This window comes from Frankliniella occidentalis, unplaced genomic scaffold (genome assembly GCF_000697945.3).
Source record: "Frankliniella occidentalis isolate FOCC.00 unplaced genomic scaffold, Focc_3.1 Scaffold292, whole genome shotgun sequence".
In the NCBI taxonomy this organism is placed as follows: Eukaryota; Metazoa; Arthropoda; class Insecta; order Thysanoptera; family Thripidae; genus Frankliniella; species Frankliniella occidentalis.
The window spans coordinates 196,726-222,638 of record NW_026267418.1 but is presented as its reverse complement, the minus strand read 5'-3'; the positions used below and the strand labels follow the sequence as shown (position 1 = coordinate 222,638).

Genomic DNA, 25,913 nt, shown 5'->3' with positions numbered 1-25,913 from the left:
TAAATGCCAAGGATGTGTCGAATTTCAAGTAGGTCCATACTTATCAAATTTAAGAATGTAGTATTTTTATTATGGATACCACATTTGATGTCAGTAAACACAACATGCACCTTGTGGTTATGCAAGCTATTGACAACCATAAGAATGGCAGGATTGTGGCCTACATATATATATGAGGAGAGAAACAAATGATATTTTGGAGTCTGCTCTCAGAGTGTTTGTCGAGAAGAACACTGAAAGTGCCCTCAATGTGAAGACTGTAATTGTTGACAAAGATTACAGGGAAATTTCAGGTGTGAAAATAGTCCTCCCCGAGGGGGAAACGACTGTTAAACTTTGTGTCAGCCGGATTACAGATTACCCGGATTACCTCCGGAGTGTCCTCCGGATTACGTTGCTTTTTCTCTAGGACTACCCCGGATTACCTCAAAATTCACCCGGATTACCACGGTTTTTTTAGAATTTCCTCGGATTACCCCTGCCGGATTACCTTTCGGCTGTCAGCCGGATTACCTTAGTCGTTTCCCCCTCGGTCCTCCCTGATGTGCATGTCCATCTCTGCCATACACATGTCAAAAGACTTTTCAGTAGAAAAGTTAAGGGTGAAGAGCAATCTTCAAAGTTAACCAAAATTTTAAATGATATGTGTCTATCAGCAAGTGCAGAAGAGTTAGATCGCCATTACAATGCTCTGAGTGCTGTTGCTTCTCCTACTTGTTTGGAGTATTTTGATCAGTATTGGAAGAATATTCAATCAGCATGGGTCATGTATGTGAGAGCTGAGTCTTTATCTTTAGGTGTGAGATCCACAAATCATGTTGAGAGCCACAACGACAAGATTAAAAAAGTTGTCACAAGAACAAGCACGTTGGCAGATTGTGTCAGAGAATTGTTGCGGCTCCACTTCACAAGAGAGTTTGAGAGCAGTCATAGAGGTTTCTTAGAGAAAGCCAAAAGGTCATACCTTGTAAACAACAAAGATGACAATGTTAAAATTATATTCAACACAGCATCAGATTGGGGTGCCTCTCTTCTAATTAGTGAATTAAAACATAGCTATGACTTGTTGGAAGATACTCTGCAGGAACGAGAAAAATGTACCTGTAACTTCTCTAAGATGTTTGGTATGGGAGTTTGCCACGAGGGGTGGATAACTCCTGAATTGGGTGTACAAATTTCAAGAATTGAATTTGAATTATTTTGAATTGGCTTGAATTGAATTTGAATTGGACTGAATTGGTTGAATTGGTTTTGAATTAGTTTGAATTATTGCGATTTTATGTTACTGAATTAGCGTGAATTGGCTTGAATTGACTTGAATTGACTGAACATTGTCTTGAATTGGACTGAATTAGTTGAATTAGTTTTGAATTGGTTTGAATTAAATTGAATTGGTCTGAATTAGTTTGAATTGGGCAGAATTAGGGGTGTACACTTGGCAGGGGAGTTATCCACCCCTCGGTTTGCCAGCATGTCTCCCACCACAGGTTGCAACAAGGTACTACTTTCACATATATTGATAACCAATTCCTCTTAGGATTTTCTACGGCAACAAAATGGGTTTGACTGTGGAATTTTTATCTGCTTGTGGACTTATTCTGTCAGTTGTGGCAAAAAATTAAATGTGTCCGACTTCACTCCAACAAAATTGCGAAATGCAAGGAAATAAATATTCCACAAAATATTGACTAATTCAAAGGAGATGATTATCAGGTGATTTAGACAATTGTTTACTTGAGTTACTACAATACTTATCATATTAATCTTAATTTTACTAAATTGCATGTTACCCATACAACTATTACTAGTACTCACATCAATACTTGTTTTCTATCACGTAAAATATATTGAGATAGAAGTGTTTCCCCAACACTACCATGATCTCATTTAAAATAATTATCTTTTCTAGAACTTCATCAAACACACCACAGCCCCAACCACAGAAGCATTCTCAGTCTGATTTATAAACTAAGCTGTATGTATCTGCACTTAAGAACATCGAGGATGGAGTAGCTGTGGTAAACAAGGTGTGGGATGAAAAGCCAGCTGCAGATATAATTTATTCCTCTCCAGTGCCTTCAAAAAGCACGTCAAAGCAAGTCATTGGAGACTACATTCATGAGTTGTCGAGAGCAACTGAAAACTCTTGTGGTGCTCCAGGCAAATGTAAATTAATAAATGTTGAAGGTATCATGTATCCGTGCGAGATATGTAGGGAATGGTACCACTTGAAGTGTGTGGGGGATACGCGTGCTCCACCATCAGATAATGATCCCTATATTTGCCCTGTTCACATGCAAGGTCAGCAAAAGTTTTACAATTTTAATATTCAATATATCTCTGACAGATTTTAATTCTCATCGTTTATTTATTTACAGGTAGTACCAGAACAAGAGTAGATGTAAGGAAACCTGTTGGACTCCGAGTGTCACTGGGATAGGGCACTATAGACATTGTACTGTCTGATTGTTAGGATATTGGTTATGTTATATTTCGTGCTGCACTGAAAATACTAATTTTTACACTTTTGGAGCAGCTATTGAATAAATCATCCAGGGCTATTTAATGCTTGTTTATTTTGTCGTCTCCTTGTTGACATCAGTCATTTTGTCAAACATTTAAAAGATGTAGAGTATAAATAATGCTCACCGCTATCATTATTTCTTGTTTCCTAAAAATAAAATTTGTCAGAATTGGACGTTGCATCTGCTTCTAAATTCCTACGAATAGCGTTAATCTGGAAATTTGTCGGAATCCTTGCTTTTTAGAAAGATTCCTGCAGATAGTGAGTTTAACGTAAGGGGCAGTCGGAATTTGTCGGAACTGATTACTGCCCCTTACGCTGATGACCTTACTTGCAGGGCCTCGGAAAAAACGAAAAAAAAACTTTTTTTTCCTGTTTTTTTTTTCCTTGTTTTTTTTTTCCGGTGGCATTCCCTGATCAAGATGCCAACGCACGTTGCAAATTGGACATCTGATCTGAGAAAGGTTTTAACAGACCGACTGAAAAAGGGTCAAACACCTGTCATGAAAGTTACAGAGGTGACACGCAAAAAAGGATTCCGTGGTTCCTACGATTGGGTGTCAACAGAGTGAAGTTAAATTTGCCACTAACTTCCCATATGCTGCACAAGCTATTTCATAGTACGTACATTGCACTGGCATTCATGCAGTGCCTAAAACATATATTCATTTCTTTTCGCGCAAACATACTACTACTTGCACCTCATCTCAATATTACTTAAGCTACAATTGATTCATTCCCTCTTACAATATTATACATCAACTTTTATATGCATATATATATCCACATATAAAAATCAATGTTAATTGTATACTCAAGTTTTTTTAATCTAATCATGTTTCACAGTTTATTTTACCTTATCACTCTGTAATGGCCAATTACAATATTCTTGCAGTTCCGTAGACTTTGGGTTTGTGAAGAAACAACAACTTTTCATACTGCGGCTCTTAAGTGTTTACCCTAATAAAGGAGCTCATGGACCGTTAGCCGGACAATATTGAGAAGGTGGAGAAGCTACGGCACTTGCGTCCAATGTCCACCAATGTCAGCCCCGCTTCGAACAATTACCACTCGATTTGGCAGGGGACTATGATATTGATAAGCTAGAGAGTCAGTGGACAAGGCTAGCTGTGACGCCTCTCTTAGACATCTGTCCTCATAGAGAGCACGTGGCGGACATCAAGACTATGTGCATTGTTCATTTCTGGACCTGCGCGTTAAACTGTAGCAACACCGCAGGTGACCATCCATTCAAAGAGCGCGCCTCTTTCGCTCTCGAATGCCTCACCATTCCGGTTAGCAATGCTGTGGTTGAACGCATGTTTAGTTTTTTGGCCGCTATTAAGACCAAGCAGCGGAACCGCCTACAGCTTTTGATGCTAGATTCTCTGCTGCGGGTTCAAGCCCATCTATAAGCCATTGGAAAATGCTGCATGACGTATGAGCTTACACGCGACATGATATCAAGATTCACGGCCAGAACGCATGCGAAGTATCATGCCCGTGATTCTGAACCAACGGCCCATCGACCCCTGAAAACTAAAAGGACGTGTTTGAGAGGGTCCGCGTATAAGGTCGTACCTCGGAGCGGTTGCGTATAGTGTCGGATTTTGCCAGCGTCCCAGAGAATGGTCGTAAGTCTATTTTTTGTCGATTTTGCGAGATGCATACCATTAGAATCGGGAGAAAATTCTCTTTCTAATGATATGCATCTCACGAAATCGTGAAAAATCAGACTTACGACCATTCTCTGGGACCCTAGCGAGATCCGACACTATACGCAACCGCTCCGAGGTACGACCTTTTACGCAGCCGCTCCGAGGTACGACCTTTTAGTTTTCAGGGGTCGCCATGGTCCTTCCCCCTCCTTCAACGACAACGACGTGGGTCCGGATGACCCCGACGTCGACCTATTCCGGGATGGGAATGTCGAGCTTGACAAAGAGGACTACCATGATCTCACTCTGTTCAGTGCTGACGGCACACAGCAATATACTGTAACATTCTAGTACATTTTACTATTTTTTGACCACCAAATTTAATGTTTGGATTATTTTGTGCTTCCATTTTCAACCTGTAATTTGTGAATTATATTCTGTTCAAGAGCCTCAGAGCGTTTCAGTTGATTGTACCTTGTATGACATGTCATGCTTATTTTCTTTGAAAAACATCAAAAAGTGTTGGTTTTTTATGGATTTCAAATAATGCGGGCGAGGGGGCGATATTCCGGCGCCGCGAGCGCCGCCTGGTGGCGCTGTGAGGTACTCGGGACCTGGCAAACCTGTGTACAATGCTCAGAAATGTAGAAACCTTTGGTTTTCTAGTGCCGTGTGCAATATTTCACGTAAAATCATGGCTAGTCCGACGCATCAAAACGTTAGTTTGATTTATTGAGATAGTCTGACGTAGGGTTTTGCAGGAAAACAGAATGCGACCACTCGCAGATAATTCGATACTCGATATTGATGCGAATTCAAACATTGTCGCCTGGTGGCAACTATAAAGTCACGCCGTGGTCAAGTTTGATAAAGTTTGCCGCTCGCTCGCCGATCATGATGCTGGGCCCGTTAGTGCCGCCGCCTGTGACGCACGGCATGACGGACGCATCGGCGACGCGGAGGTTGCGCACGCCACCCAGCACGCGGAGCCTGGAGTCCACTACGGAGCCGATGCTGCACGTGCCAACGCCGTGACCCCACGTGGCTCCACCCTCAGTGTTGACGAGGCACTCGTACCTGCAGCACAACAGAAAGCGATGATTTGTGGCTCACAGAACGGTCACCGTACGACTGAGGTTACATTCATTCGAACGCTACAGTGAAAATCTTTCAGCTTTCAGGATGTTGTTGTAAGAGATGAACGAACATTCGATATGTTCGTGATTCCTCGAACACGAACATCGGGTGTGCGTTGTGCGTATTCGAAATGTTCAAATCCTAGTCCAAGTCGAACATAAGTTCGAAAGCAAACAGAACTGCAGTGAATAACAAAAAGAGGCGTCATTTATAGGTCCAGCCTCAGTGGCATGTAAATAACAGGCAGGCCCGCCCTTCCGTCAAACGAAGTTGCCAGCTCCGCTTCGCTCCGCCGGCAACTCCGTTCGGCAGGGGCCGGGCCTGCTTGGCCTGCCGGCGGCGATGGTCGGGCCTGCGCCCCGACCATTTCTGTCACGCGATTTGCTAAAGAACATGGTCGAATGATGAAGCGGGCCGCTTAAACCCGTCGTCTTTGAGTTGGCCCCAAAGACTCGAGAAAGGGATGTAACGGTGAAGCACCGCGACTGCAACCCACCCTTCTGCTTAGGAAACGTTTTTTGGGAGTGGGGGGAGAGTCACCTTTCTATTTTGCGATTTTTAGGCCTTTTACTACAACTTATTGTTCACTATCGCAATTTTTAGCTTATTTTCTTCAAAAAAGACCCTTTAGTGCCTAAACCGTTAGAGATAGAGCAGAGCAAAACGGACGAACTTTTCGCCCATTGGGCCCTACTTTCACGAGTTACCCCTGAGAAGAACACACAAAAAAAAATTCTATTTGGAAGAATATTTGAACCTTGGATACCCCCATTCACACCCTTAGGGGTGGTTGCCAGGATTAGCCGTAGGCGTTTCGTTCTCTAGAAGTGGACCTTAAGATACCCTGAAAATTTTAAGTCTCTAGCACATCTCCTTATAGTGGAACAGACAGACACACAGACACACACGAGGTCGTTTGCATAAGCCCGCTGGATAGCTTTTTCAAAGCACAAGGGCGGGCTAATGACCACAATTTGAAACTGAAATGGATTTTTTGCAAACCAGCATGGATGGCTTTTATAAATAATAAACTAAAGAATTAATTGTTCGTGTTCGAATCGAATTCGAACGTACACGGTTCGGTTCGGTCCGGTCGAAGAAAAAAATGTCTGTTTGTGGACGTTCTCATTTGAAGATTTTCAGACAAATTTTGTTCAAGTTCGTTCAATTCGAACTGGCCTGTTCGCTTATCTCTAGTAGTTCTGAATGAAACTGTTCAGGTCGTTAGCAGATTTCTCAACGGCCTTGGTAGTAAGGGTATTGAGTAAAAATTCTCCGATTCGCGGAATATTATCCGTGTAAAAGATGTCAGGGACTGTTATTTTTATTTTCATTGCTGTAAGATCTAGTGAAGTAGTTGGAAACTAATCTGGAATTTAAGTTAGCGGTACCTCCTAATTATTCTGTAGGCTAAACGTAGTCGTTCATATGTTTCATATTTTCTTTACAATTTGAAACTCAGCACCTAGGAACATCAATTGAAATCGGGGAATCACCTACCCGTATTTCAGAAAGATAATCGGTTTTATTTTGGACTATTTTAGATGAGCTGTCTGTTTAGATGCCTTAGTAATGAGCGGGTTTGTTTCGACGAAAAACAGATAAGCGCATATTGATAGGGTTCGACTACGTTTCTTTGGAATAATTGTACGTCAAGATATGCTTAGATAATCCGCAAGGTCCGTTTTTTGCGAATGTCCACAACAAAGGTCTACAGGGCCTCCCAGAGGTTTCTGCGTTTTTGTGTCGTAGTTCAGCCGAGCGATTTTGTTTTGGTTTAAATGAGCGACGTTCAATGCGATGAAATCTGTTTGACATCCCGCCGTAGTATGGACAAGACTAACCATTTCTCACCCCAAAGTAGAAAATTTGTGAAAAACACAGAATCTACGGGCCCCTTTGCGGCACAATTCTGTGCGAAATTAACTACATTTTGGTAATATTTGTGTTAGAAATCTGAAACATCGCCTTCAATGATGTATACTAGATCAGGATCAGGTCAGCAGAGCTTGTAGACTTACCAGGCCTGACTTCCCTCTCGAATGTGTTTGCATGATTCACCGCCATCAATACTTAAGGTTGCGCCCGCTTCTCGGAGACTCTTTGATGAAGAAAGTATATCAACAGCTCTCCTCATCCCAGCAGCATACGCCCGAACATCCTGTTGAGAAACATTGACCATACGTTATTTACAACAACGATTTTGTTGGTTTGGCTCTATCTGTCACTGTTCAGGCGCTAGTGGGAGTTTGTTCAATAGAAATGTGGACCTGTGGGGATGTGGACAATAATTGATCCAATATTGACTGTGCTTTCTAATAGGAGGAGTTCGCTGCTTCAACGAAGCTCGTCGCAGTCCGTAGTTTTGATGTTAAAACAAATACGTTATCTCGAACGGCCGCACTGTTAAAAAAAAGTTGTAAAATTATCACACTCTTTGTGACGACTTGTTTGTTAACATAACCATGAAAATCCGAGCCCCCTACCTGCAGCTGTAAGCGCTGCAGTTAGGCCCTGCATGGGCCCCCTCGCAGGCCTGGTTTTGGCGCACCACGGCAATCCACCCACAGCACTCATGTGGTCGTGAGTGGTATAGAGAGAGTCGTCTGGACCTCCTCAAACGTATCCATGACAAAAACGCGATGTACCTTACAAGTGGACGGCTCCAGGCCGTGTTTTATATCAAATTTGATACTCTGTGACGTAAAGGGTTAAAAAAACAACATCATTTGTTTTTATTGGAAGTGACAAAAATCCTTCTATTCTGCCCGTAGTGTTCTATAAAAATGATTCCTACTTTTCACCATGGCATTGTAATACTACAACAAAACCGTTAAAAAGTTTGAAAGCAAGATATATCGCTACAGAACGAACAAGTTTGTGTTAATACAGATTTTTGGTGCAGCTGGAAGTAAATATTCACTGTTTTGAAATGAAAATTTGTCTCACAAAATTTTGTGAATGTTGTTGAATTACAATGTGTTATGTTTTTTAACAACATTTCTTGCTATCAAACTTCACATCAAATGTGTTGTAAATTTACAACAATTTTTTTTAACAGTGCGACTCCTTGCTGTGGCAATGAACTCTTAGCTCTGCATACGTAATATTACATCGCACAGTGAAAAGTAGATCAACTGTCCCAATACTAACCACTAATTAGTTCGGACGACCAACACCTGTTTCTGTCCATACGAGCGTTAGCTAATCTATGAACTCTCCGTTTTCTATACTGCACTCTTTATAGAATAGAAAATCAAATAATTTTCCTTTTTGCACTCAACCCGCTCAGCCCCTTGAGGATTTGTGCTGAAAGCTGTCCAGTTGTACGCTCAGTTCATTCTCGGTTCATGACAATGTACTGATCTCACCTATAGCTATGGGTTCTCACCTCGTGGTTTTGGAAAACCCTCTGCCTAATAACTGGCGGCCCAAGTGGGTTAGTTGAGTTGATGGTAACTTCACCGGTGTCCTTTGGGTGCAAGAGAACAACATACGGCTTAACCTGTAAAAGAAAAGATATTAAAGTATCTAAGAATCACAATATTTGGTATTTGAAGGCGGCTAGGAAGTACGCAGGAGTCTAGATGAAATACATAGTTTGATGCGTTTTTCACTTTTCTTCACCCAGCTTTGCAGCACTAATCTGCATTGCAAATCAACAGATTAAATCGAAATTTGTTGCTCTAGGTAAAATTTTCTTCTATTCAAATTTATAGTCGTATAGTCATCCCAGACAAGCTTCGCCCGCCTCGGCTCCGCTTGGCTACAAGTCGTCTATGCATACCGAGTTGTAGTAGCTTGACGTTCCGTTTGGTGACGTTGTTCCGTCGACGCAGTACGGTGGTTTCTGGTAGCCGGTAGGCGGGTGCTGAATGTAGATGTAGGGCCTGCGGTCGTTCCAAGGCTGGAGGGGGCTGCGCATCCGCACGACGACTGAGTCCGTTCCCATGGTACCAATGGGCCCCGGTCCACGCGGGCCGTCAGTCTAGCAAACAAGTTAACACAAGTTTACTTCGTTCTAGTATGATTAGAGAATGGTTTGAACAATACCGTGACTTCACTGTTAAAAATGCTAGAAAGTCGGATATCTTTCTTTCATGAATGCGAAATCAGTGACAAAAAATATTCCTCATGGAGATGGAGAACAAGATTATTTGACTCTTCTTGCGTCACAATTTTGAATCAAGCGGTTGGCAAAATTACCTGATGATATTTAGAGTTTTACCTTGTTGAAATCTTCAATGTCCTTGTAGACGTCATCGATGGTAGGCACGAGCGCAGTCTTCGTCAACTTGAGCGTGGGCATCGTTCTCATCACGACATGGTCCTGCAATATGCATAGTCATGTGATCTGATTTCACCGTCATTCCGCCCTTTGCAATTCTAACGCACTGTATTCTTTACAAATTTGTTTTTATTAGTGGGAGTAGCAGTAGCAGTAGCAGCAGCGACCAACTACCGTAAAACAGGCTAATATGGACCATACGGGGTAATGTGAACCACCCTCTTATTCCTATGTCCCGCTTCTGCTTGACTTGCGCACCCATTGAGCTGTCGCCCAGCAGTGTCAGGAACAAAACTAAGTGGTAGTAGGAGTCGAGCAGAAGCAGAATATAGAAAAAAGTGGGTGGTCCACTTTACCACGCATGGTCCAAATGACCCTGTTTTACGGTACCATAGGTTACGTAGACATACCTGTAGATTTCTGCCAACGGGCAAGTCAGCGATCACAGAAATACCAGCTTTAGCTAAAGCCTTAGCCGGCCCTACTCCTGACACCATGAGCAACTGAGGTGAGAAGTACGTCCCTGCGCTCAGCACCACCTAGGCAGAGAGCGGCGTTATTGCTCATTGCATTTTTGTGGAACCAGCAGAAAGAAAAGTTGCTTAACGAACACGGTGACCACCCCTTGTACTTGTAAAAAAGTGGGCGCAATGTTCATGAAGCACCTTATTCCTTTCTTCTGTTCGGGAGTAACTGTAACGCAAAATACAGCGTCGATTACTGCCTTTATGGAAGCTACCAATGAAACAGGGTATACAAAGAAGCAAACGAAATTACGTCCATTAGTAAAGCAGCATCAAGAAAAGTGTAGATTCAGAGCGAACATTTTGAGCAAAGTATAACTCTGTAAAATTTTAAACATGTGTTACTCATTTGAAAAGTTATTAGTGCACTCGAAATGAATTTGAAGGATTTTTTTTTGTTTCTGTTGACAGCTACACAGTGTCTGTACATAGCCAAAGACAAGAGGTCTGTGGACAAAAACGTGACATTTTCCACACAAATTGTGTCATTAGAAGGCCCTTAATTTTCCTTCTTGAAATTTCCTGTGGTTGAAACAAACTTGTTGCGAAATGTACATTTACTGGAATGAGTTCCTTATCTACGAAATGCGAAAAAATGTCCATAAGAAGAGAGCTAATTTTACGACTCTCTACTCGTATCATAGAATTTGTATTTTGTTGGATGCGTGTAAACATTTACCTCTGTATGGACAAAATTGTTCTGACTTATCGTAAATTTTGGACGCCATTATATCCAGGATGCTGCCTCAGGAAGTCCTTTAATGAGTACGTATACATGTCTGTATACTTTTTGACCACAGTTAAAAACCGCATTTCAAATACAGCAACTCTAGGCGCGTTTCAAGCCTTGCGATGCATAATTCGTACCTCTTTTCTAGCCTTGACTGAGCGAGTGTTTCCATCTTTGTCAGTAAAAATCACCCCCTCAGCACTCTTCGTGTCACCATTGATGAGCACTTTAAACACTTGGGCACTAGTTACGACGTGCAGGTTGCAACGGTTAGCTCGTTGTCGCTCCAAAAACGCTGTGTTGGAACTCACTCTTCGCCCATTTTTGGTGTTCGTTTGCGACCACGCGTAACCCTCATTGTTACCACCGTTCAAGTCAACTTCCCGTAGTCCAGATTCCTGAAAATTAATATCAAATTTTATTCTGTGGAGTTAGACCAGCCTGGTCCCAATTCGTTATCCAAGGCTGCAAAGTCAGCATGGTATTAGGCCCTTCATGACTATAAATAATTTGATGTTTCAAGGTCAGACTTCGCGGTTTCACTGCCTACACTGTAAGAAACGACAGAAGAAGAGACGAAATGTTTAAAGACAAATTTGCATCCTACTGAGATGTGCTGAAGAATTCAACTCCGCTAAATACAAAACTGTTCTTCTCCGTTTAGAGTTCACACTGTGTATATTCCTTTACATCAGTAGTGCAGGCGGTGTACTAGTAAACCGTTTGAGATGCCAAGTACATATTTCCTGAGCATAGAGCATAAATTTGCTGTTTTCTCGTTATGAAACAAACGACTTTTACATCTAAAATGTGAAAAATTTATTTTAAGCGCATTTGTTTCACGGTGAAAACAATGTCAATTTTTCAGATAAGGAGAAAAACTTCTAGGAACTCCCATGTTTGCGAGGAAGAGTCCTCCGATCTGGCCTTAGATTTTGAGGAATCTTTTCAAATAATGAGGAAAAATCCTACATTCTTTTAGGAGACTTCTTCGAAATCTGAGGAGTTTTCATCAAACCAGGGGAGTTTCTCAAAGTTTTCGCAATTCCCTCAAAAAATGAGACTGTTTTTACCGTGTACCATTCAGACAACGTTCTGAGAACGCTCTTTTGGTTCTCTGAAGGTTCCGTAAACGTTCTAAGAACGATATGTGCTACAAAGGTATGTGCCATAAGAAATAACTAACCCACACACACCAGGGATCAACGAAGAAATTCGTTCAAAATAATTTTACTGCTCAAAATCGTATAGATGAAAGAACTACAAAACCACTAAGTGTGAATGTGTCAGTAATGATCGGCGTTACAAAGAAAATTATAGTGCGCATAAGAAGGCACTTGACAATACTTGCAATTAAGAGAACCAGAAGAACACTTACCGCGTAGGCTTTTAACAATAGATTCGTGTTGACGTCCTTGAATGGCATTCGTTGGATTGCTAGTGGCCCGCCCGTACTATGATGCACCTTGTCCTTAGCCAAGTCGGGGTCAAGGCAGTCCTCTGACTTCTTAAAGAAGGGAAGCACATCCTTATACCCCCAGCCTTTCGCACCCTTGCTTTCCCAGCAACTGTAGTCGTCTTCGGTCCCGCGGAAGTAAATCATGCCGTTGTGCGAACTGCAGCCACCCAACTGCTTCGCTCTAAAAGCAAAACCAATATGGCGGTTAAGATGAGCGAACATACAGGTTTTTTTTTCCCAAACTCGAACAAAATTGGCCTGAAAATCTGCGAACGAACCGAACCATGTCATGTTTGAATTCGCACCAAACGCGAACAGTTATTATATGTTTTACCTTTGCTTGTGAATTATTAAAGCTCTCCATGCTACACTGAAATAATCGATTTTACTTGATAACAAGAAGTGTTGAAGATCTGATAATTTACTTCCTAGAGCCAACTTCACATTTCACCATGAATTTTTACAAAGAATGACTATTCGAACGAAAATATCATGAAGCCGATCACACCATTACCAACCCAACATGACTATGTTATGTAATCAGGACGAACAAAAATTTTTTGAGGGAAGTAAAATTTTCTTGGCTTCCTTAACACTGTTACTATGTGCCGTGGATCAAATGATTTTCTGGGTGTGGCTTACAATTCTAAAGCTGTTATTTATTTACGTGCCCACTTATCCCATAGCTACACACCTAAATAAAACGCGTCTCTTTTGCGGTAACTGCAATTCCGTTCATCACATTTCGTATTATATCATGTTCTAGTGATCACAAACCAACAGCTCGTTGTTCGTTCGAGTTCGCTTCGATCTGAACATGTTTGCGTATCTATCTCTATGTTGCGGGGCAACTCGGAATTAATTTTTACGTGGTGTTAAGTTCGAGGAGTTCACTTACTTCTCTGAAATTCACGTGCTCGTTTACACTAGCATGAAAATATACCGGCATTTATCAGACATCGTAAGAATCGCTGCGAATCAACATCAACGGGAATTGACGGGAACTAAAGGAATCGCGGGGAAAAACTGTCGAGAATCATCTCGAGTCACGGAAATAATCGGGAATGTCTGGAATCAACGGGATTCCCGCCAATCGTGGGAATTAATATTTACTGAAACCAAGTGTGCAAGCCTATCAGACTTTTTAAACTCACAGTAGCCCACACTCCCGTTAAACATAATATATGTACGGGGCGTCCCAGAAAAATTGCGTGCGTGGGGTAGAGTTTCCCCAGCAAGGCCCATGCAAGCCTAAAGAGATAATTGAAGCGTTACCTTGAGATGAATCCTGTGTGGTCGTTTGGACTATCTTCAACTTTCAAGTACCAATCATACTCTGGTACTTTTCTTGTGTAGCCATAAAAAGTCGGTACGTACGTTGAGGGTTCTTGTTCGGGGCCTGCTTCAAGAAGCAACACCTAAAAGAGGGAAACGTGGTTTCAGAATTATCTAGACAAATACAAGTTCCTGTGCCAAAATATAAAACAGGAGTACTCTTAGTAAACCGAAACGTTTTGGTGCAATAAGACCAGATGCAAATTTGTTTCTAAAACTGGATAAATTTCCACCCGGTGTGGATGTTTACAATAACGCCCCCAAGAAACAAAATATTATAATCTGCTTAGAGTGTAACGATGTAAAGAGGGCTATACCCCGACGCTGATCTCAGTGTAAATCCACGGTCAGCATCCGATCTTCGCGCGCTTCGTGAGCTCTCATGCGCAAAATCTTACCTTCCAGTCAGCGACTTCAGACAGTCGGCTGGCCACAACAGCACCGGCTGACCCACCGCCAACAACAATGAAGTCGACTTCCGCGGGTGCTGTCGCAGGTGTTGTAGGCACGTCGAAGTGCACTGCGCTTAAGATGAGCGAGAGGAATGACGCGGCAGCAATACATTGGCCTGTGGAAAGTAAGGAAGCTGAATCAAGCGTCTTCAAAATTATTGTATTAAGGTAGACAACAACTGAAGTTATGTGTACGCAGGACGCAGTAGAACATATTAAAGAGTTTTGATATGCGATTCATTTTTCGCCCAGGCCCAGCGAACATTATCCTAGCGTTCTTGAAATTTTAGCGTTTTGATAATGAAAAATATACCAGGATGCCCGTACGAAAAATATTAGTACCCCGGGACATGTGGACTAGTCCGCTTTGAGGTCGCAGCGGCGAGGCGCAACGGCGGACCAGTCATCGGACAGTCCTCCCTCAGCGGACTAGGTCGCTTTCAGTCCGCCCTATGACAGACTAGGTCGCTATCAGTCCTCTAATGACGGACAATGTCGCTATCAGTCCTCAAATGAGGGACTACTGGCAGACTAGTCCATCCATAGTACCTACCGCAGCGGACCAGGTCGTTTTCAGTCCGCCCGGGACCAGAGGAAAGCACTGTTATAAAGAATCGTGTTAATCCCGAATCAAGTTTACCATGCTGTTTGGAGGTTACAGGAATGTAAACCTCAAATCTTCTTTGGGATATCTACAACTCTATTATAGTAGGGCAATTTTAATTTCATTGAAATCGAAGCAAATATTTCTTGTAACTCGTTAACGTCTTGAAGTAGGTCATAACAGACGGCCGATTTGGCTTCGCCTCGTTTCTGTCAATATAAAATCTCTTTTATATTTACTCGACTTGATATTTTACTTTATTTAGCGATGGTAAACATTAAACTTTTTACTTTTTCCAAATAATTTTGGCACGGTGTGGTCAGCTCCCGGGTGAAAAAACATTCACAGTAAGTTTGTATACAGAGGTACACAAGCAATTGTATAAAGCCGTATAAAGGTAATTGTATAACATTTGGTAAAACTGTATTACTTTGTCAGTATACATTTTTATAAAATATTATACAATATGTACTTGAGCGTTTCAATTTACTCACGGGAGAAGTGGCCTGAGTGGGTGGCTGTCGTTTTCAGCAAATATGTTATCCGAATCATCTTTCTGCCCTGAGCACGATAGTGGTTGTTTCACTTCCCTACGTGTAGCCGTTTACAAGTTATGCTGCATTTTAGAACTCAACCACATTTTGCCTACATTTAGGGGAGTGCCCAGAAACGTTACTACTCACTGTATGAGTGTATGTGCCTGTATACATTCGAATGTAGGGCAAGGTGGCATTTATTCACATGTATGTGGCTGTATACATGCGTGAGGTACAACGATGCTCTATTATACGTCGCTTTATATATGGCACGTTTATTGTATATACATTGTATTAGATTTTATAAAAACGTATACATGCCTCTGTATATAATTGTATAAAGTTTTACCAAATATTATACACATTTGTAAAACACCCTTTATATCGTTATATTACGGTGTACACAATCATATTCAATTTTATAAAAGTCTATAAATTGTAATAACATTTCTTAGTGAGTTGTATACAAACCGTTCCACCCGGGCTGTGCTACATATGGTCCGCTTTCAGTCTGCTCTGCGTGCGGAACCAGTCAGCGATCAGTCCAGTAAGGTGGCGATGCGCACTAGGCGCGGACTGGTTTCAGCCAGACCAATCCGGCCAATAGGTCGGTTTTTGGTCGATCGAGCCTTTTCCCGCACTAGTCCGCTGGCTTTGCGGACTGATAACGGACTGCCAGCCGGACGTTTTCCGGACCGAAAACGGACTGATGCCGTACTAATATTTTTCGTACGTGTGGGGCCTTAAGGCCAATAATGCGGTCCAAAAATTTGATATGTTCACAGGATCTGACGGAGACTTATCATTCCATAATTAGATAAACGAAACTTAAGATATTCAGGGAAAATATTCATTAACAGTTGGTTTTGTCGATTTCACAAAACTGTCTATAGTGGAGCCGTGTTTGTACAATCTACCGTGTTAAACCTGGGCTTTCCGGTGCTATAGCGACTCTGTTTTCCGCGGACTCTAATTTTTTACAGTGTATTCTCGCTTTTAGGAGCCAACTTAATCTTTGAAAATACTTACTTCTGATCAAAACAGACCGGTTTTTAAAAAGTGGCCTTTTGCCTTGGTCATTTTATTTGAAACGCATTGATTGTGAGAAATTGCAAGAACACCTACTTTTCTAAACTCCACGCCATGCGGTAAAGCTATTTTCAGAGAGCGTCCCCTAATTTGATATTACAGTACCTGCCATGCTGAATCTGGGCAGTCCGCAGTGAAGTGACAGGTGGAAGAAACGCAAGGCACTCTATAAGTACTCAGACAGTGTTGCTGTACCGCCATCTTATACGCATATCTACGAAGCTACTCCCGCAATTGTCCACTTTCATTCATGGTGATAATGCAATTTCTTAAGCAGCTCTGAGGTGACTCACGCCCCGCTGTCATGCACTCTTCTGAAGGATGAGTAGTAATAAAACAGATCGCAGAAAGATAGAGTAATTTTATCCCAAAGGGTTTTACTTTCACGAGTTTTCCTATAGGAGACCATAAAAAAATTCCTACTATTTGGACGAACTCTTATTTCTTTATTACCCCCTTTCACCCCCTTAGGGGTAGTTGCCACGATTTACACCAGGCGTTTCGTTGTCCAGGAGTGACCCCCTATATACCCTGACATTTGTAGACCTCTAGGTCATTTTCTTGCTCTTACACGGACTACCGGCAGACAGGCAGACTGACACGAGAGCAGTTGCAAAAGCCCGCTTTAATGCCTTTTTAAAGCAGCGGAGCGGAAGCTGGCTAAATCCAACAGACAACATTTACACCGCACAGCACTGTTCGTAGCTTATACTGGTTTTGAGTGTATGGGTTTGCAGTGTGCGCATGAAAGGTTGAAAAAAAGGAAAGGAACATATCCTAGAGGTCAAACTCCGATTCCTCTTCTGCTCTATTTAATTTAAATATTGGATCGTTACAGTTTGGTAAAGAAAGAAAAGGCATTCTCTTGTTGGGACCATTTGATTTTTTATTTTAAATTGTAAGGTAGAGTGCAAGGCAGAAGTTGAGATAAATTCACTGGGTAATGTTGTTGCTGTACCCGACGCAAAATTTCCTATACGCAACTGGATTGCTTTCAGTTCGTCGTGGCAAACGTGAAACGTACTAGTTCTTCTAACCTACCCTTCTACCCTAACTCTAAATCTAACATTTCCTAACTGGACCTGGACCAAGGGGTACAAAACATGGCAGAGGGTGACATGGCATCTTTACTACTACTGCTATACCACTGAAGGTTTCACCACTCCCATTTCGCAATCAAATCAAGAAGGAAAGAGGTTGTGATTTTACAAATTAGATGACTGAAAAAGTAAATGGGCTGCTATTGCCAGCTCATTGACAGTTTGGGCCCCTGACAGCTGGAGCCCCACTCTCCCTTACCTGTGCCCCAAGAGAGAATTGCGTTTCGACTGTTATGGGTGTTAATCAGAAGTCATAATTACAATGATTATTATACAAAATTATTTGAAAAATGCATTTCTTAAATTTTAAGACCAGGTTACATCCTTCTAATTTTCCATGGTTTGGTGTTGACGGAAATTTTTCTTGTGGATTCATGGGGATGTCACTTTCGGAACGATGTGGGCTATTAGCTGAATGCAGGTGAACTTTTCATTCTGGGGAGTGAACATATCCAGCCTGTAGCGGTAGTGCCCATATGGGAGAATGGGAAAATGTGGAAATGTATAGTTGAAAGGCATATTTTCTCTGGTGTAAACACCCTGAAAGAAGATTAGCATTTTGAGTTAAAAGATTGCAAATTAATAGAAAAAAAAACTAACGTTGTTTTGCTTTCTCTGTGCACCGCTTGCAGTTTTCAGGCGTGTCTGCTCTCCCAGCCCGCTACTGAAATTTTGTAAGAGGATCGAAAAGGTATTAGTAAAGCGGTAATACAAATTTCCAAAATTTTACTTCAAATTTTCGCATCATCTCCGATTAGAATAAGTGTATTGAAAATAACTGCAAAATAGATTTTATTAAATACTTAAAAACATCTAAGCCATACTTCTTATTTCGTAGATACTGTATATTACTGCGGTAAAAATTCTTTAATTGCCGACTGAAAATAGTGTCAGTAGCGGGGTAGAGTGTGTGGGTTTTTTAGATTCCAAGGGATTGTTAAGGGCCTGCCCGAAAGGTAGCCCGTGTGAAACGAGAGGGCAATAACTGAGGCAATAACGCAGTGACCACTCGCCGACTCTCTCAAGTCACACCAGATCGTCACCATACTGTCACTCAATCGTCGGACACCTATTCATGACGCGTCTTTCTGAAACATACTTCAAATCTGTTTGCCCACGAACTTCTGTTCGAGTAGTACTCGAACATTTCGAATCCAAACACCTCATATTCGTGTTCGAGCGATCATAAACAGCTCGATGTTCGTTCGAGTTCGATCGAATGCGAACATATTCGTTCATCTCTAGTTCGGGAGTGATTTGTGTTTTCCACATAAAATACCCCGTTCAAAAGAACACACTACGTTCGGGCAGAATGTGACGGGGAATGATCGTAGTGGCAAAAAGCATACTCACAGGTTTAATATAGCAAGGTCCTTTTGACTCCATATCACCGTCAAAAATCGACTGGAAAAGATAGGGCGCATGCGTGCGAATTGCCGAACAAACTCCGGGAAATTTTAAGACAAGAGCGTTACGTTTCCACTGGTTGTTGTTCCACAAGTCCAAAACAATTAGGATCTATATGAAAAAGAAATTGAAGCACAAGTTTTAATGCTTGTACTATCTTCCTGACTCATAGCAATTGTTTTCTTCATCCTGTTTCCTTTCGGAGCTGATATAACGTACATTTAACAAAGCAAGCCGCATTGCGCGCTAATATCACGAAGACCAAATTACTTTTGGAGATCGGTATATGGAACCATACATCTGTTGCGCTTTTAAAAATTCAAATTATGGTGTGAAGATACTCTAAGACTTTGAAATCGGGTAGTGAGCGGTGGCCGGTGTGGGCCGTGCGAGCCGCGTACCGCTGAATCCGCCATGGGGCGCTGAATCGCCAGGGGAATGTTTATGGGTAATTCTACCAAAATGGCACGGGTCGGTGTCCGCGAAAAAGTTTCTCGTTTATCTCAAATATATTGTTTGTCAAGCTTCGCCGAGGTGGTTTTCGCGCTTCAGATGATTACTTGTGCTCTATTTTAACTATTTTAATCAACAACAGCTACGGAGCATTAGTATTTAATTAATAATTCGCTATAATCTCACGTTGTCCCCCTTCGTCACACCCTAACCTAATTTCCGCGTTTTCTTCAATACCAAATGATGCTAAGGGTATTTTACTGTTCGAGATGTTTACTTTCGTGTCATTTTCACTATTTCAATCAACAACAGCTACACACTATAAGTATTTCGGCCAAAAATGTCAAATATTGTCCCCTTTGTCACGCTGTCCTGGGCGTTCGGCGTGACAAAGGGGACTATTTGAGACATTTTGCGGCCAAAATACTAATAGAGAGTGGCTGATGTTGATTGAAATATTGAAAATGACATAAAAGTAAACATCTCGAACAAGTGAAGTACCCTTGGCATCATTTGGTATTGAAGAAAACACTGAAATTAAGTTAGGGTGTGACAAAGGGGACAAAAGTGAGATTATAGTTAATTATTGATGAAATACTAATGCTCCGTAGCTGTTGTTGATTAAAATAGTTAAAATAGAGCATAAGTAATCATCTGAAGCGCGAAAACCACCTCGGCGAAGCTTGACAAACAATAGATTTGAGATAAATGCGAAACTTTTTCGCGGACACCGACCCGTGCCATTTTGGTGGAATTACCCTTATACGCAGCCCCCGGCCCCGGCCCCTGGCGAACGAAGTTGCCGGTGGGCCGAAGCGGAGCTGGCAACTCCGTTTGGTGGAAGGGTGGGCCTGCTTGTTATTTACTTTAATCTTTTATTATGCACCTGGTGCCCATTAAACAAAGGTCGACAATACTGTGCAGTATTAACCCACTACTTGTCTATTTGTTCAAAGCACTTTCTCCATCCAATCCACACTCGCATGGGAAGCGACCAGGACAACTCGGCGTCCGAGAAAAGCTATCTTTGTGGAACACCCGCGCCTCAACACCCAGAGTTTAACCGTAGCAGTACGATAATCTTGTATGGTTACTGCCTTTAAAATCCAGTTACAGTCAAGGATATTCTTTTGATGTGTTGCAATTGTGTTCATGAAAGGATGTGACTATTTGCACCGGTGGTGCAAATAGTGGTTCAATGAGCAATTTGCACCGCCGGTGCAAATAAGGGCCTTACTACTATTTGCACCGAAGTTTATGTTCCAGGTGTAAATAGTCCATATAGGGCAGATAACTATTTACACCGACCAAAAAGTCTTCTTAAAAAACAAAATACAAACATGGAACAAAATTTTAAATTGAAAAAGTCAGTTCTTTGGAGCAAATTACCCTCAAGATTAATCTTTTAATAATGGAAAACAACGTTTTGGTATATGACATTTATCTTTATTGACACGTAATCTCACAGACATTTACCTGTAGACTAGATAATTTCTTCCTAAGCCAGGCGCAAGGGGAAATAGGCTTGAACTTCGGTGTACGTTTCCTTGAACTTCGGCGAACTTCGGGGAACTTCGAGAACTTCGGTGAACTTCGGTGAACTTCGCGGAACTTCGACCGAAGTTCTCGCACTTCGACCTGGTCAAGAGATATGAAAGCAAAATTGTTCCTCTGTAATATTTCTAATTCAGGCCGTAGATACCTGCTTTGAGTAAGCTCGAGACTCGATTATAGTAAGCACTTAAAATTGCTAAGTGCAGCCGTAAATATGTACTAAAATATTTGGAACTTCAGTGAACTTCTCAGATTTATTTTGAACTTCGGGGAACTTCGATATTTATTTTGAACTTTGGGGAACTTCGACTTTTATTTTGAACTTCGAGGAACTTTGATGCTTATTTTGAACTTCGGTGAACTCCGTGAACTTCGATGGATTTCGGTGAACTACGGAGGATTTCAGTGAACTTCGATCAAATTTTACAAAGCAAACTTCAGTGAACTTCGACTTCGGGTGTACAAATTTTTGGAGCCTATTTCCCCTTGGCCAGGCGTTTATAAAATATATTGTAATCACGGAAAGAAACGACCATTAATTATAGTACTGTATTTATTGTTGTGCGTTGTGCAATTTTCAATAAACAGATCACAGGCTAAGTTAAAAAATATGAAGGATGACACAACGCCAACCATAATTAGGTTTTATGTTTTATCGCATTAATCTAACAAAACAATGGTTACAAAGAACGCTTATCTCTTTAATTTGTCTCAGGTGTACAGAGAGCACACACCGATTTGACATTTGTGTCTGATTCATCAACACAATTAGGGTGGTACCAATCACCACACATATCACAATCTATCATGGTCACGCCAGTTTTTAATGACAGGCAAGAATATAGTGAACTCGCTTTGAAAGCAGTTCATGATGACCGCCACCTGTGTTTCTACTTCAGATGTGAGCTTGGACTGCACATCGCTGCACAACAAATAAGGTTTTCCTAGAAAGCGTACATTTTATATTAGTTGATGAGTTCTACTCAATTCAGACTCAATTTTGTTTTAAATTTACCTTTTTGTACTACTAACAAGACCCAGTCACTAGTTCCAGTGCTGAGAAACTGAACATAATCCTGGTCATCAAGTGCATTGTCATAGCAAAACAGAAGATACTCCTTCTTTCTGACTACATCTTTAGGTTCCGCCAAGCCGCCCAAGTCAGAGAACTGTTCTTTGAGGAAGGCGGATGCAGAAATTATATGGTCCTTGGAAATGGGTCCTTTCCCCCTAAGAACCTCTTCCACAACCTCCTTCTCCAAGTTGGTATCTGAAACAAGACATAATAAAGAATGATAAAAAGGGATGGGGATCAAGTCTGATAGCAATGACGTTAAAATACTTGTACTGACTTTTCTTGATGTGGCAAAAGAAGCAGTAACGGCTGTCCTCTTCAATTACATACTTGGAACAAAATTCATGCACTGGTTTCACACAAACCTTACAAAGTACAGGTATTAAATTTGCATTATCTGATGTTGGATCTAAACACACTACACATTCACATACATGGCCTCCCTTGTTCTGTACTTTGCAGTGCTTGCAACATGTGTGGCCTGGTTGAGGATCTTTCAACAGGCAATTTTGGCGCTGGTAAGTGATGTAACTTGCACGACATAATCTGTGAAAACAGTTTGTTGTGGGCCTTCACTCGGAAACTGAGAGATTGTCCCATCATTGATGCACTTTAGCCAATGTGATCTCAGCTCTTCTCTGATAAAATAAACTTTTTGAACTTGGCGGGTCTTAGCAAATTCCACAGCATTTGCAATGACATAAAGGCCGCAATCAGTGCTATTGTCCTGCTGCTGGATTTCGGGTATGATAACACTGAAATTGTCATTCAAGCTCATTATATCTTTTATTTGGGACTTTGTATGGAGAGTCATCTTGCCTGTCCATAAACTGTCCATAAGATATGGTTGACCTGTGGGTAACAATGTTTTTGTTTTATTTATTGAATGGTAAAAATGTATTTATGTTCAAAAAAGAAAAAGAAACCTTTGGACACTATGAGTAACACCCAATGCCCTGTGCCAGTATTTAGCATCTGGATGTAGTCTTCATGGGCTTCAGCGATACGAGGAGCCACACTGATGTGATTCTCAAAGCGTACTACATTTTGGGGAGCTGTCAGTCCACCCAGGTCACTAAAAGCTGCCTTCAGCATTATGCATGCAGCATTCAGATGTTCGTCAGTTAAAGAGTGTCCTCTTTTAAGGTCATCCAGAGCAGATAGGGGCAGCCCAGTGTCTGAAATTGTTGAGAGAAGAGGTAAGGGCCCATTTCCAAAGAAGGTACCGCCCATTTCATAACAGATACAAACCTCTAGAGATTTTGCAATTGTTACACATTAGCACAACTATGCGTTTTGAATTCTCTGGTTGGAGTGACGAACATTTATTGTGAACTGGTCTAGTGCACCTAAAGCACTTCTCTGCACGCTTAGTTATGGCTCGTTGGGGTACAATACAAATACAATCATGACTGTCTGCCACAATCTGATGCTTGCACTTTGGACAACATGTGTGATTTTCCTTTGGATGGGCCAAGTAACAAACTTTGCAACGAGTACTTATCTCTTCTGATAAGTCAGCGTAATCTGTGTTACTTTCATTTTAAATGGATTGCTCTTTATTGCTGTGGGAGTTATCAGAATCATCATCTGTAGTGGCAGTTAAATCAATAACCACTTCCTTGTCATTCGTTGACAAACCTGCAGAAAAGTCGTCACTCATACAGAAAAACAAAAACAAGAAAACATACAAATTTGTCAAGAAAGGAACATCACAGGAAAATATATACAAATCAGTATAATGCTGCACAGTGACACAACTTGGCTAAAATGGGTGTATGTAAGTGATTATTAAATAAAATCAGGACAAATGACAATGAAGCAAGAACCAAGTCTGCAACCATACTCACATAGGCTGTTCAGTCTCGGTCCTGCAAGTAACTCACCGCTAGTAGATGATAACGGTTGTATGCCATCGTGCAGTTTCTTGCTTTCCAATTGAGCGGGAAAGAGAAACATTTCCAGGCACAAGAGTGACAAGAAAGATTTCCAAATTGCCAGACTATAATAAAATGAAACTTTTGTATGTATTTTCAAAAACTGAAGTCAGGTCGGTAATATTTCTTATCACTCTGATGCATGTAACTGTAATCAGACAGAAGCAATATAAATCAGTGTTCAAGTGCTTTGCTAAAGTTAGATACCATCTAAATAGAGACAGCGCCCAGAAGACACTTGCATTCAGCAAGTACAGTCATAAACAGATAATTAGGCACAGCTGAGTCCAAACCTGCCAAATTGCAGTTCCCAATAAGCCAGAAAGCCAAAACAGAAACAATCTTTACCACCCACAAAAAATGTTAGTTTGATAGTATGGAAAAATTAAAGCTACAACAAATGAGTCCTCTACTTGATTTAGGACTCCCTGCACTGAACACTGTGCTTGTATTGAGGGCATGCATCTTTCAATAAAACTCTTTGTTGCTTTGCCAGAGCATAAAGTATTTACATCTAGGGGTTCGCTGCGGCGTCTTGCAACTATAAAAAGACTTCTTGCCTGCAAATTGCCCTTTCTTGGCTAGCCTCCTGCAACACATGCCAAATTTGCATAGTTAATTTTAGATTCCAGTGCCATATAAATCTGCCCAGTGATAGGTATTATTAGTACAAAATAGTTAATGAAAATTGAAAATGAAGCATTTCTTACAGGAGCAGAGGCTCATAACAGCCCCAACAGGGTTTCACAACCTGGGTTGAAGGGGGATCGTTGGAAGACAATAATTTATCCAGAGAAGCTAGATGTTATGAAAAAGAAAAAAAGAAAATTAAGCTACATTGTATTTAAATCACAACTTTGAGGATCAAATTTAAATTGACACACCTTCACAAAAGTTACACAAACGGCCACCATTACCATCAGGGCTAGAACAGGGGTGTGATGCATGTCCTGTACTCTGGCATTGGGAACACGTATGGTCACTATCTACATTTCCATCACAGATGCAACAAGTAGGAGGACGATCAACAAGGCTCGTAAAATTCCATTTTGAAGGAACTAAAACAAAAATTTTGTTGTTGATTTGATTTTCATAGAGAAGGATTTTTAAATAATATATATGGCAGTATACCTTTTGCTTTGGTCTTTTGTCGTCCTTTATTGCGGACAACTGCTAATTTGAAATCCGGGCACCCCTTTCTGGGTTCGCTATCATAATCTTCAATCAATTTGTCTGCATCAACAGATCCTGCTGTAAGACCTGTAAGACCCTGGCAATCATCATCTTCTGAGGACTTAGAACCATCTGCAAAAGTAATCCCAAATGACAATAAGGATGACTGCTAATTGAAAATAATAGAATGGTTCTGAAAATCTGCAGGGCACAGACCTTGACAATGTTTGCAGTTACATAGCATTCCATAACCCTCCTCAGCTTCAGGAGCTGGTACGCTACAAGGTGGGATGGAATGTACTGTCTCACCACATGATTGACAGTGGTGTGACCCAGCCTCCTTCCCACAGACGCAACAGCAATTTTTGCCAACTACCTTTCTCACTTTTTCTTTTTTTTGGAAGCTCCTAAACAATGACGACAAATATTACACTGATAATTTTACTCCATTGATAGAAGCAACACCAAAATGCCACCATCTCACCTGTCTTTTTAGTACCATCATGAATGGTTTCATTCCTCCCCGAAGGCTTCCCCTTTACCACCACTTTGTTCAAGACAAAATTAGTTGTTTGTGAAGTACCTAAGGACAGATGTGAGTCAACAGAAAGAATACACACAAATGCTCACACATACACAATCTCAGTTGTGCAGCTCATGTAACCTACCTCTTTCATTAATTGATTGTGGTAATTGTTTACTTGAGTGACTCCTCGCCCTGGAGTCCCTCAAGTATACCATTGGAAAGGTATTTTTCAGTAGAATCCTGAACAGTATTTATATATTGGCGCTCGAGTCTGGTTTTCCTCAAAATTAAATAAATATGCGTCGCCGCTAACCTTCAGATGCACTTTGAAGACGGCAGGATAACTTACGTT

At 41.3% G+C, this 25,913-nt stretch overlaps 2 protein-coding genes across 2 annotated transcripts; both read right to left on the bottom strand.

Annotated features, from left to right (window-relative positions):
* Positions 1-4,893: 4,893 nt before the first annotated feature.
* LOC113214359 (glucose dehydrogenase [FAD, quinone]-like) lies at positions 4,894-16,600 on the bottom strand. The gene is made up of 11 exons (XM_026433691.2): positions 16,442-16,600; positions 14,054-14,223; positions 13,596-13,738; positions 12,240-12,501; positions 10,999-11,259; positions 10,018-10,146; positions 9,548-9,649; positions 9,107-9,307; positions 8,711-8,824; positions 7,341-7,480; positions 4,894-5,259 (listed from the first exon to the last, which is right to left on the bottom strand). Exons 1-11 carry the CDS (start codon positions 16,446-16,448, stop codon positions 5,022-5,024), a joined length of 1,767 nt encoding a protein of 588 aa, XP_026289476.1. The 5' UTR covers positions 16,449-16,600; the 3' UTR covers positions 4,894-5,021.
* Positions 16,601-21,340: 4,740 nt separating this feature from the next.
* LOC127750940 (uncharacterized) lies at positions 21,341-25,720 on the bottom strand. Its single transcript, XM_052273676.1, has 10 exons — positions 25,252-25,720; positions 24,994-25,167; positions 24,747-24,920; positions 24,573-24,660; positions 24,375-24,451; positions 22,852-23,103; positions 22,537-22,777; positions 22,203-22,495; positions 21,866-22,120; positions 21,341-21,794 (listed from the first exon to the last, which is right to left on the bottom strand). The coding sequence occupies exons 1-10, from the start codon at positions 25,277-25,279 to the stop codon at positions 21,646-21,648; spliced, it is 1,731 nt and encodes a 576-aa protein (XP_052129636.1). The 5' UTR covers positions 25,280-25,720; the 3' UTR covers positions 21,341-21,645.
* Between the last annotated feature and the right edge of the window lie 193 nt (positions 25,721-25,913).